The sequence below is a fragment of the Corythoichthys intestinalis genome, chromosome 11 (assembly GCF_030265065.1).
Source record: "Corythoichthys intestinalis isolate RoL2023-P3 chromosome 11, ASM3026506v1, whole genome shotgun sequence".
NCBI lineage: Eukaryota > Metazoa > Chordata > Actinopteri > Syngnathiformes > Syngnathidae > Corythoichthys > Corythoichthys intestinalis.
In genome coordinates, this window is record NC_080405.1 from 41,029,885 (window position 1) to 41,042,500 (window position 12,616).

Genomic DNA, 12,616 nt, shown 5'->3' on the forward strand with positions numbered 1-12,616 from the left:
GTCGGCTTGGGTGAATTTCAATTTACCGTAATACGTACTTAAGGCCATATCGCCAGCCCTACCATATATCACCATTCCGATATTTTGTCACACCCCTACTGTGCAGTACTCTTGCAGCAACACCCTTTTTACCTAAGCCAGTGGGTGTAACCAAGGAAGCAGATGTTATGTATTCAGCTACGTGCGTCTGTGTTGAGGATAGCTCAAGAACAAAGAACGTGATTATTTTCAATATTGCAGGATGTTTGTAATATGAAACAGAAGAGGAAATTAATTTGGGGCGAAATGAGGTCAAAGCCCAAAGATCTGGCACCCACATACACATTAAAGTGTGGCCTACAGGGCCCAAAATGTGATGTCCACGTATGTGGACGGCAGGTCTTTATGGGGTTATGTTTTTTTGTTTTTTTTAAATGAAAAAAAAGTCCCTATCCCTGTTTAAGGACAAAGCTCGAAATGAACAAAATGAACATTTTGGGAAATTGAATGCAGTAATTGTTGTAGCATAGGAGGGGGGAAAAAAACCGACTCAAAATGATTTTACATTTTAATAATGCTTCACATCTCTAACTCAAAATATTTATAATACATACTTTCCTTTACTATACTGTCTCAGAGGAATGGAGCTGACGTGTATTACAGAAAGGGTCAGCTGACTCTTCACTGTTGCTGTTTTGGAACTGAACAGATAACCACTACACTAGTGACTCAACATTCATCTTTTAAATAATTCCACCCTGACAGTATGAATCATCATAATTATCTTTCTCGTGTCAGCATTTTAGACAAATTTTGTACTCGACCTCATCGGATTGTGAGAGGATGGAGAGCCTGTTTACTGGAATGAACAGCTACTGCCACCTAGTGATGAAAATCCGCTGACCGCTGAAAAGACAATCCTCTCACCTGTAATGCTGCATGGTTTGAAAATGTGTCCATTTGGAAGAGTCCATTCACTACGTGTTCCCCTACTATTACCAACTGTCCTTTCAAGCATTCTTTCTGAGATGAGGATAGCTTTGCACCGTGCGTTTAATGCCCTCCTTTAGGCTGACCAGTGGCTTAAAGCCCATGTCCTTTTTGGCTCGCTCACAGCTGTAGTAGTGGTGGGTTCCGGCCAGAGCCACTCTCATCGGTGTAAAGGTTGGTTTGAATGAAATCAGGGGGCGCAGTATTAAAGACAGCAGCCAAAGCAGGATGGCGAGGCCATACACAAGCGTGTAAGGCAGGTGGTAACGTGGAGCAGCGTAACCCAGACCGACCAACACCTCAGACATGAAGCCCCAAAACCGAATCGGTTCATCGTTGGTGATATGATATGGCTGGTGGGGGTGGAAATGAAAAAAATATTCAGATTTCTTATGAAAAAGAAAACAGTAGACATTTGAAAAATTTCACAGTACACAACTGAACAAATCCTTACAAAATTATGTAAATTGAAATGAGCTTTGAGTTTTCTCAAAGATGTAATTACTAGGGCTGTCAAATGAGTAAAATCTTTAATCGAGTTAATCACAGCTTAAAAATTAATCTTAATTCAAACCATCTGTAAAATATGCCATATTTTTCTGTAAATTATTTTGGGAATGGAAAGATAAGACACAAGACGGACATATACATTCAGCATACTGTACATAAGTCCAGTATTTGTTTATTATAACAATAAATCCACAAGATGGCATTAACATTATTAACATTCTTTCTGTTAAAGGGATCCACGGATAGAAAGACTTGCAGTTCTTAAAAGATAAATCTGAGTACAAGTTATAGTCATTTTATATTAAAACCCCTCTTAATGTTTTCGTTTTAATAAAATTTGTAAAATTTTCAATCAAAAAATAAACTAGTAGCTCGCCACTGTTGACGTCGCCGAGCAGGACGTCACATGGGCTCCCTGCCGTTCTTCCAGTGTCTTTAACTATGTACGGTAGTGATTGAAATACACCACAAGGTGCAAATGGCAAGTTGTAAATTAATTTGAGATCTAGCCAACGAGTGCGTTTTGCCCGTCAACTGACGCCATAGTTTCCGGGTTCATTGTACCTTACTTTCATTTGAGTGTTGACTTCACAACGTACGAGACCTCTGATAGTTTGTATATTGTGACTAAATATTGCCATCTAGTGTATTTGTTGAGCTAAACGAAATGTTTGAATAGAGTTTGACCAAAGTGGAAATGTGAAAGTTTTATGTGTCTTTTGCATAGCTATTTTGATTGGGAATGCATGTTCTCTTCGCATTGAGCGCTTTTCTTTTTGTAAATATAATTTTTTTTGAGAGATAGGAATATTATTTTTGTTGTGCTTTCACTAAATGATACTGTAGTGACTTAACTGTTCCGCCCAAATGCATGATGGGAAGTTGGGCAAGCATGACTGTCAGTGGTGGCTGCAAATGGTATATGTTCTGTGTTGTGTTCAATTAAACGTGTTCCCCACGTCGCTCGCCACAATAGTTATGTTTGTTGTGAAAAAGTGGCCAAAACTCATGCCAATAAACAGCGTGGCCCAATGAACGCCTGTGTCCACTCGCATTTCCTCTGCCTCTTAGCTCTCAATGTGCAAAAAAAAATGGCGTCGTTGTAATCTGTTTGAGGCAATACATGAGCGGGTCATTCCGCGCATGCATCAAATATTTTAACGTGATTTATTTTAAAAATGAATTACCGTCCGTTAACGCGATAAATTTGACAGCACTAGTAATTACTCCATGTAAAATCTGACCCTGTTTAATTGAGCACAAAGCTTTCAGAATTTATTACCTTTCCACATATGGGAGAGTCGGGTCTCAGATGTTCAGCAGCCAAGATGTGTCCATGTACGACGTTTTCCACAAAAGTGAAATCCACCAGGTTGGTGCCATCCCTTAGAACACATAAGTTAATAACCCAACTCCAGATAAATCTTTGTGCCATCTCTTGCTTTAGAAAGTTCTAATGCTGTCGTACAATTATCTTTTCTCAACTGTTGGGGGACCATTGGAAATCTCTCCTCCTTGACACATTTGGTTTAATTTGACAGATCCTACAGTAAGTGTGCTGCTTCTTAGACAAGCAAAACTATGCTCAACAATTTAGAGCATTATGAATGATCTTTCTAGACCCAAAGAATATCATGTTCTGTCACATTATAAAACCAAAACTACCTAAAAAGGAGTCTCCTTCCAAAAGAAACAGTTTGATTCCACATTGTTCCATATTGTAGTAATTAGCAGTAGAACATGGGTTAAAAAAATTACTGATTTATATGTTTTGTCATCTAACACACAACATGTAATGTTAAAGCAAAAGACAACGCCTAGTATAAATTACATGGATGAAAAAGACTTGTAAAAAGTATTGAAGTATGCAAATCATACATTTCTTACAATCCAAATAATTGAGAAAATAATTTTAAATATGTGCCTATGAGCACAGCCATTGTGTCAAAATTAGCTAAGAAAATTTGCACCCACTATTTAGAGTTCATACCTGTCAAGTTGTACGGTTTCGGCGTAATTTGTACAAGTGAGCACTGATTTTCAAATGTGTACGGCGTACGTTCAAAATCTGTACGTTTTTCGTGCATTACGTTTTTTTCCTCCGTTCGGATTTTGTCACAGTTTTGGCAACCAGACAATGTGCGTTACGATGCGTTACTACGTTGGTTGAATGACGCAAGAAAAGTCAAGACACTGAGAGAGAAGAGTGTTGTGACGCTGTAACAAACGCGATGCTAGGCGGCTCCAATATTTCCTGACTGTAGCCGACAGCCTACAATCTACGCCTAGATATCAAATGCTTATAGAACTACATGCGAAATGACAGATGGCAGCGTTAATACACAGCCGCCATTTTGGTGCAGTAGACTTCTCAGAAAGGCTCTGTTGTAGTGAACCTTCCTAGCGAACTTAAGTAACTTTTTATCTAACATATTCCTAAATCGGCAAAATCTCGACTTTAATCTATCTTTAAATGATGAAACAGTTTTAAAACTTTAACATGTCGAAAGTAGACAGAAGGGAAGTAATGCAAAAATGGTAGCAATTTTAACAACTTTAACAGTTGATTCACAACATTAAACGATTTCCAAACATAGCAAAGGTTACTATGTTTTTTTTTTGTTTTTTTTTTAATAAAAATAAAAATAAAAATAAAAAAACATGAACGGAAACACCAGTTACTTTGCCAAGTAACTAATTACTTTTGCCTTCAGGTAACTGAGTTACTAACTCAGTTACTTTTGGCTGATAGTTTTCCCCTGACCTTTTTACCGCAATAATATAATGAAAACCTAAAATTATGGCTTTTAGTTTTGGTGTGCCACCCCAAGATTTTAAGTGGCCCCATCTGGCCACCCCAATGAAAAATTTCTGGAGGCGCCACTGCGGTAAGTTAATTTTATCATTTGACCATTTTAATTTATAATTGGACACACTAATGAACTACCTTCAAGTCAAACTGAATTGTGAGCTGAAGCGCCATGAAGTGCATAATAGAAATTGCCAAAAGTGCTACATTCAATTATAACAAAAGTCACTGTTAAATTTTAGTAATTATGATGTAGCTGAAGACATTGCTCTTTGATTGCACCAGGTTATATGTTACAATATTACCAATAAATTCATATTATTTTAAAAATTGAGTTTTATTTTTGTTTCATATTACACGCTATATACAACGTTGTAAGATTAGTCACCAATTTGTAAGGGCATATGTCACTATTTGTAAATTTGCCAATGGCCTCGGGTTGACAGGTATGAGAGTTTCTGTACAATCTGTAACTGTGTTTCCCCTTTCTGTCTGGGACTCAGACGAAAGACTGCACTTCCTCCATTAAAGCTAGTTTCTCTAATAGCCGCATATAGATCAGTGTGTAGCTAATGAGTAATGAATAGCCGGGACAATCTGAGATATTCTCATTCAATTGGCTAAAATAGTACTGTATTTAAAAAATATGGGACAAAAGCTATTTGGCCTTCTTCCAGGAATTATTGGATTTACGTTTTTCTCCACTATTACACATCTGATACATTTAATTCAGTGTCTTTTCACTTTATAAAACAACATGCTTTCCACATGAATGCACATGATCAAAGTGTTTTCTGTCCCTTAAAATCTTTTCATATAAAAACGAAATTTATATTAAAAACTGAATCTACTGCAACCGGAGGTCATCGCTTACAATGTAAGATGAAACAAGTCTACAAATCAACTCTGAATAAAACGCAGGGATGTTTGTCTTGGATGAGCAGCACCCCCCTTCACAGACTCACCCAATGATGAACTTCATCTTGCCCCTGCGAGCTGTATCCACCAGAATGGGGACCAGCTGCGGGTCCCGAGGTCCGAAGATGCCATGAGGACGGATGGCAACAGTCAGGAAACCCTTCTTCGTGTCACAAGCCTCCAAGACCAACTGAGACACAAACATCCGAAAACAAAATGTGAGAAAATCTGCATTTTTGACAGTTTTGAGACGCAAGGCAAGTGCTCAAGGACAGCACTATTTTATTTCAAGGGTGCTGTCAAGGGATTTATGTAAAACGAAAGGGGCAAGTGACTAAGAATGTGACCAAAAGGCCTCATGTTTGATACCCCAATGACACAGGCATGAAATACTCATATGCCCTTGAGCAAAAGACATGTTTTGCGTGTTAGAGTATGCTCGGACTCAGTCACCGAAGACAGTGCAGCGTGCCTTCTTCACAAATTTTGCAACAAAGGCGTCAACAACAAAACAAATTAGGACTTGGCACCAAAAATTTCAAGAAATTTCAGCATGTTTGGCACGAGCTCGAATACCGACTCAACGTGTGCAGAATCACAGGCGGCGCTCATATTGAACATTAATGAAAATCTGTCATAGAACCAACAAATATTTGTACTTTTCTTTGTAAATTTCATTAATAAAACTTATGACCTTCAACACAAAGTGTATTTAGTTTCATTAAAATCTATCAAGTAGTTTCCGAGATATGGGCATTTAGAATGGGGTCAACTATTTTGGAACACCTATTATATAGTGTGTTAGGAAAATACTTAAACCGACGTACTTGTTTTTCTGCGTTAAAAAAAATGTGTTAAAAAAAATAAAAGGTTTTTAATTCGATCTATTTTGATCTAATTAATTGAAATTATTGGCATTCATAATTAACATGAAAACACTGAATGTGTCTTTTGAATGTACTGTATTTAAAATAGTTGTGTGTAAATGCCTTTTCTTTTGAAGTGAATGGCATTTATTAACCTGAAAAGACAGCAATGCCAAATGTTACACACAAAAACTTGAAACGTTTCTGCTCAAGCTGTGAAAATTTGAGGCCATTCCAACGAAAATTGTCAAGATTATTGGCCTACGAAATGGGGTCAAACATTTTGGAGTACCCAGTATTTAAGTGTGTTAATAGAATTTTAAGTTTAGTCTATTTTTTGCCTTATACATTACAGCGATTCATATTTGAAGAATATGATTTCGAGTGGCCTTAGACCCCCCCCCCGGTGGCCGAAAAGTGTCATTGCATGTAATTGATTTTCCTATAGACCCTACCCACGTGATGTCACAACTCCGCCCTCCTGACTGGTGCCGCCCAATTGTCCGTCAACACATCGTGTTTACCTGTTACGGCTACGTACATTCCTCCTATTTACGGCGTGTTTTTCTGCCTGTTAACATTAATAATCAAAATGGTGAAGGCGTGTGTGGCGGTCGGTTGCAATAACAGAGAAGATAGACGGAGAGACTTGAAGTTCTACCGGATTCCGAGAGACACGGAGAGGAGAGAGCGAGATGGGCTGCTGCAATTCGACGAGAAAACTGGGCTCCAAACGATTACCACAGATTATGTAGTAGTCATTTTATATCTGGTAAGATGCATTTAATATATATTTAGAGGGTTTTGGGCTGACAACCACAATTAAGATCATTGCTAGGCTAATCGCCGACAACATACACGTATGTATGTAGTGAGAGTGCTATCGCTAAACCATATAAACATTAAAAGCCCTAGCTCCATTGACAAATGACATGAAATACATTAGACTTGACAGTGGATGTTAGCAAGAACAAAAGATTTTGAACTGAAAATTTCGTAACTCACCTTTCGAAGCACAAGATAGATTCCTGCCGAATTTTCGTGGACGAGGACCTGTTTCACCCAACCAGCAACGAAGTATTTATAAGCCTCCAAGCTCTTAAAGTTTTTCAAACTTTCGTGAGAATAGGCTGATTTTGTGTGGACAAGATAGTTGTAAATATCAGGGTAGCTAGCAGAGACAGCGGGTCGAAAAACATCGATTTAGGCATCAAATATGGATCTGGCGAATGGATAAACTGAAGCTTTTCCACATAACGCCTTTTATGCAACGCATCAAGTGAGTTTACGGCATCCGAAAGCACCGGGTCTTCCATGAAATGCATTATAAATTGCTCGATCAATTGAGACCATTGATAATACAGACACAAAATGACGGACAAGGGGGCGGAACAATACAGCGACCACGTGATTTTGTGACGTCGGTGGGTAGGTCTATATACCGTATTGGCCCGAATATAAGACGGCCCTGATTATAAGACGACCCCCTCTTTTTCAAGACTCAAGTTAGAAAAAAAGACTTTTTGAACACCAAATTAATTTTTATACATAAATTACAGTACGTCTGAAAAATGATTATAACAATATAAGCATGTTATTTTGCCTCATTCAAATCTTAATATCTGAACATTTAAATATGTAAACTAAAGTGCAATCACATTCGTAAAGGAATGGCTTCTGGTTTTTGAAATGTAAATGAACCAATCTATTGTGATAAAACAACAAAATTGAGAGAACTGCATTAACCATCAAAGTGAAGTCTAACTGTAACTGTAGTCTTGAAACAAATCTGAATAAGGAAAAACATTGCAATAAAACAATGCAAACTGGTTAAACTTGAGAGTAGCTGAGATCTGTCATGACAGAACATCGCTTCAATGATATCTGGCGCCATCTAGCATCGTAAATGGGTATAATGTCTAGACCGCGAATATAAGACGACCCCCACTTTTTCTGTCTTATTTCAATGCAAAAAACAAGTCTTATATTCGGGCCAATACGGTATATATCTAAAAGTTGTAAAGCATTAAAGGAAACTACAAAAATGAATGAAATGAACAAAAAATATATTTTTATAACAGTTCAAAATAATTTTTCGAACAGATCATGTGACTAGCACCTTAGATCAGTGGTGTCCGAACAATTCCACATAGCGCCGCAGTGGTTGCTGGATTTCATTCCTACACAACAAGACAACATCTTTTCACCAATCTGGTGTCTCACAAGTGTAATCAGTTGATTGCAGTCAGGTGCTGCTTGTTTTAGCACAAACTTCATTGGTTAAACTTTCTGTGCTGGATTGGTAGGAACAAAAACCAGGACCCACAGCAGCCCTTGAGGACAGATTTGGACACCCATGCCTTGAACGGTCATTTGCTTTGGATTAAAAAAAAAAAAAAAATTCGGGGAGTGCAATTTTATTTTTCAAAGGATTTTTATGTTTGTTTGAAAATATATTTTTTTGATTGAAGCAACTTTTGGGGGGATTTAATGATTTAGACGCCAATGTCCTACCCATAATATGGCCCCTACACAAAAAGGATTGCTAAAATCAAAACATGTTTAATTAAAAATTAAATGTGTTCAAATGCAAACATTTGAGTCTCAAACACTTTTTCGCATTCAAAAATTTTTTCTAGGATTGAATTTAAATTTTTTTTTTTTTTTGATTGAAGTGATTTTTCGTTTGAAAATATATATTTTTTGTTTGAAGAAACTTATTTTTCATTTGAATAATAAAGACACAAATGTCCTAGCCAAAATGTCGGCGTACCATATACAATGGATGACGATCTTGGCGAAGAGTATAGCTGTCCTCAGCAGCCTGATTTAGAATTCCCCTCAAGAATAATGGGAAACAAAAAACGCTCATTTTCAAGTTATTATTATAAATATTCTTGTAAGTTAATTTTATTGCTGACACTGCGTTTTGGGGTCATCAACATGTTGTGCCCCCTGGCCCAAAAGTCAAACTCCGCCTATGGATCCACCCATGTCCTAAGCAGCGGCAGAATTTTATATCCACACTCAGACCCAAATTAATAGTACCATGTTCATAACCATGACACAGACCATTCAAAAACATATTTGTTAGGGTTGTTCCGATCATGTTTTTTTGCTCCTGATCCGATCCCGATCGTTTTAGTTTGAGTATCTGCCGATCCCGATATTTCCCGATCCGATTGCTTTTTTTTTGCTCCCGATTCAATTCCAATCATTCCCGATAATTTTTCCCGATCACATACATTTTGGCAATGTTAAGAAAAAAATGAATAAAACTCGGACGAATATATACATTCAACATACAGTACATAAGTACTATATTTGTTTATTATGACAATAAATCCTCAAGATGGCATTTACATTATTAACATTCTTTCTGTGAGAGGGATCCAGGGATAGAAAGACTTGTAATTCTTAAAGGATAAATGTGCTTGTGTATATTGTGACTAAATATTGCCATCAAGTGTATTTGTTGAGCTTTCAGTAAATGATACTGTAGCCATTTAACTTCTGCCCAAATGCATAATGGGAAGTGCAACCATGACTGTGCGTCGTGGTACCAATTGATGGATCTTCTCTGCGTCGGGAAATAATATAAGGTTTTAAGAAAAAGATCAACCACTACCTTTCTTCCCCACATTGCTTCCCATGATTATTCTAATCGTTGGGAGAGGGATTGTAAGGTTTTAGCCATTTAAAAAAAGGCTCCAAAGGCTGCCAAAATTCACTCTCCTCATTTTACGCTGCCTTTTAGCTCTACATACTATGTGTAAAACGGCGCCATTATAGATTGAACACGTCAATGAGTGAGTGGGTCGTGCAGCGCATGCGTTCATTGTGTTAAATATTGTAACGTGATAAATGTAAAAAATATTGATTCTCGCCGTTAACGCGATAAATTTGATAACCCTACCTTAAGCTTAAACTAAAGACTCTGGAAGAGTGTAACACATTATGTCTATAACGTTAAATACAATTAGAAAACGATTTAATTAAAAAATATATATATATATTAAAAAAAGGCATGTCCGATATTTTTTTGCCGATTCCGATACTTTGAAAATGATGTGATCAGGACGCCGATCGATCGGGACATCTCTAATATTTATTCAATGCCACAATATAACTGTTACTTGTTAATATACTGGGTAGGTATCTAGACACCAGTTCTTTATAGAGTTATTTATTTTTGTTGTTTCTAGTTTCAAAAAATATTCACTTGCCCTATTAAGGGTTAATGTACCCAACAGTGCAAATGAAAAAAAATATGTTGAAGCAGTCAAGTTAAATGACACTCTCCTACCTTTTCTTGCTCAATTTTGGTCTTTGTGTAGTAGTCAATGGGCTTCTTGGCATAGGGTAAATCTTCCCTCCCATTCTTTATATCGGACCCCTCAAAAACCACACTGGCACTACTTGTCAGCACCAATTTCTGGTAGAGACGGAAGTTGAAAACCTTCATCCTCGATAATCTTCGACCATCTACTGGTATCAGTTCACCTCACCTGTACTCCAATTTCAATGCAGGCTTGAATAACAGTACTCGTACCCTGAATGTTGACCTTCTCAAACAGTCCCCTGTCATCACTAGCAGGTGAAGGAGAAGCACAGTGGAACACCAAAGACACACCTTTAAGCGCTAGCAGCAGAGCCTGGGAGCAAATAGTACAATGATATTTTGTGGGATTTGTCAGTAATTCCCCTTTGGACTCAAATATGTTCATGTGTGAACACTACCACAGTGCACTGATGTGTTTAGTATATTCCTTGAGTAAAACTAGAGGATGTTGCTCTCACCTGCCTGTCACAGAGGTCGCCCTGGTGGAAGGCGACTCCAGGCAGCTCATAACTCTGGTGAATGTCGAACACTGAGACGGTGTAGCCACGTTCTACCAGCTTCTCCACCAAATGTCTGCCCAGAAAACCTGAGCCTCCGATGACCGCACATCGTTTGTTACTCTAAAAAAGACACATGGCGCGGCTGTCGTTTACTTTCAAGGAAAGAGATAAACTTTTAATAGAGAAAATAAACAGTGCTGTAACTTACCGGTCGAACTCGCGTGGCCATACTACGCTTAGTATAAAGGAGTTGTGTTCTTTTCTGTAATTTTAGCTTTTAAAACAGCGTATGGAACAAAAGATGAGTGCGTGATACTTTTGTCAAGTTTGAACAAGTACCATGTGTGCGTCTACCTGACTGACTGAATCAGCTGAGTGCGTTCTTTCCACTGATTGGACAGCGCTGAAATGACGCACCATGTTGGCCAATCAGAAACCGTAAGCGTCAAAGAACGCCACAATTTTGGCCAATGAGAAATGTTTTCCGTCTGAAGTTGAACCCATGCATAACATTTATTAAACGCTAGATGGTTGCCGGGCCGTAAATTTAGTGCATTCTTAAAAATTATATATATTTTGTACAACAGCTTGTCTAAATCAAAGACAAGTTAATACAGTCTGTTAGACACCAAAGCGAGTGTAACTCCCATCAAAAATTCAACGAGCATATTTGTAGCGTAAATCGTTCACTTTACATCTGCTGCAGTAGAGCATGAAAGCGCTGTCCTCCGACGCAAGATGGCCACCAAACACTTATGCCGCCGACTGAGCCTCACGATATCTAGCCGTTATACATAAAGTCATTCGTAAAATTGCTAATTTTAATAAACCGAACATCATTTTTTTATTAGTCAAGATTAAAACGTGAAAACAAAAATACAAACGTCGATTTATTTTTGTATTTTTTGCTTTATTCTGTATCGAAACGCCTGTTTGCATCTGGTCACAGTGATAACAGGATGTTTGCAAAAGACAATCATGAGACATTTGTTTTTTTAATTTGTATCGTATGCATATAAATTGTATTCTAACTTTGCAGTGTTTGCAGTTGTTCCCTGCATTAGCTTTTTTTTTCAAATTCTATCCAATCGAGATGCTTTTTTTCATATCCCGTGATGTGCAACAGCCAATAATATTTTCCTTGACTGGTAAGCTTAATTTTATCACCACATACGTCCGGTTTAACCCACTCAATTCAACTTCCAAACTGTTCGTTTTTCCGGGCACAAAAGGTAAATAAAACCAACGCCTCCACGATAAACAGCTGCTACGTTGAAGGATTCTTGAAATGCTAACATCGAAAAACGCGGTTTACACATTTACCACCACCCTTTAGTTGTAAATTCAAGTTAACGTGTTGGCGGACGCGCGCATCCGATTTAAAAAAAATACTATAAATTGCATCCCTTTATCTTTGCAAGGAATCTCATAAGCCTGTAAATAAGCATTAATAGGATAATAGCGGATTTTCTTGGCCAGGCAAATATAAAATGGTAAGTAAAATTAATTCACTGTTTTAAAATTATTTGATTGTATACGTTATGATCTCGAAATGCTTGTTTGCGTGTCCATCAGGCGTGTGCCAAAAGGCCATCCTTGCAGGGGCCGGTGCCTCCCCCTCGCAAAAAGACGACTCCTAAACCTGAGCTGACTGAGGAGCAGAAGCAGGAGATCAGGGAGGCCTTTGAGCTTTTTGACACCG

General features: G+C 37.9%; 2 protein-coding genes across 3 annotated transcripts in view; one reads left to right on the plus strand and one right to left on the minus strand.

The window, feature by feature from the left end:
• Window positions 1–561: 561 nt before the first annotated feature.
• On the minus strand, window positions 562–11,290 carry nsdhl (NAD(P) dependent steroid dehydrogenase-like). Its single transcript, XM_057850601.1, has 7 exons — window positions 11,123–11,290; window positions 10,873–11,034; window positions 10,581–10,727; window positions 10,379–10,507; window positions 5,254–5,396; window positions 2,762–2,864; window positions 562–1,322 (listed from the first exon to the last, which is right to left on the minus strand). The coding sequence occupies exons 1-7, from the start codon at window positions 11,141–11,143 to the stop codon at window positions 990–992; spliced, it is 1,038 nt and encodes a 345-aa protein (XP_057706584.1). The 5' UTR covers window positions 11,144–11,290; the 3' UTR covers window positions 562–989.
• Window positions 11,291–12,158: 868 nt separating this feature from the next.
• The window catches only part of cetn2 (centrin, EF-hand protein, 2), a 3,366-nt gene continuing 2,908 nt past the window's right edge, over window positions 12,159–12,616 (plus strand). For both annotated transcript variants that reach the window (XM_057850400.1, XM_057850401.1), the window contains exons 1-2: window positions 12,159–12,407; window positions 12,490–12,616. The exon at window positions 12,490–12,616 is cut by the window's right edge and continues 35 nt beyond it. In XM_057850400.1, the coding sequence (XP_057706383.1) occupies window positions 12,405–12,407; window positions 12,490–12,616 (130 nt within the window). In that variant the 5' untranslated portion in view covers window positions 12,159–12,404. The remainder of the gene's footprint in view (window positions 12,408–12,489) is intronic.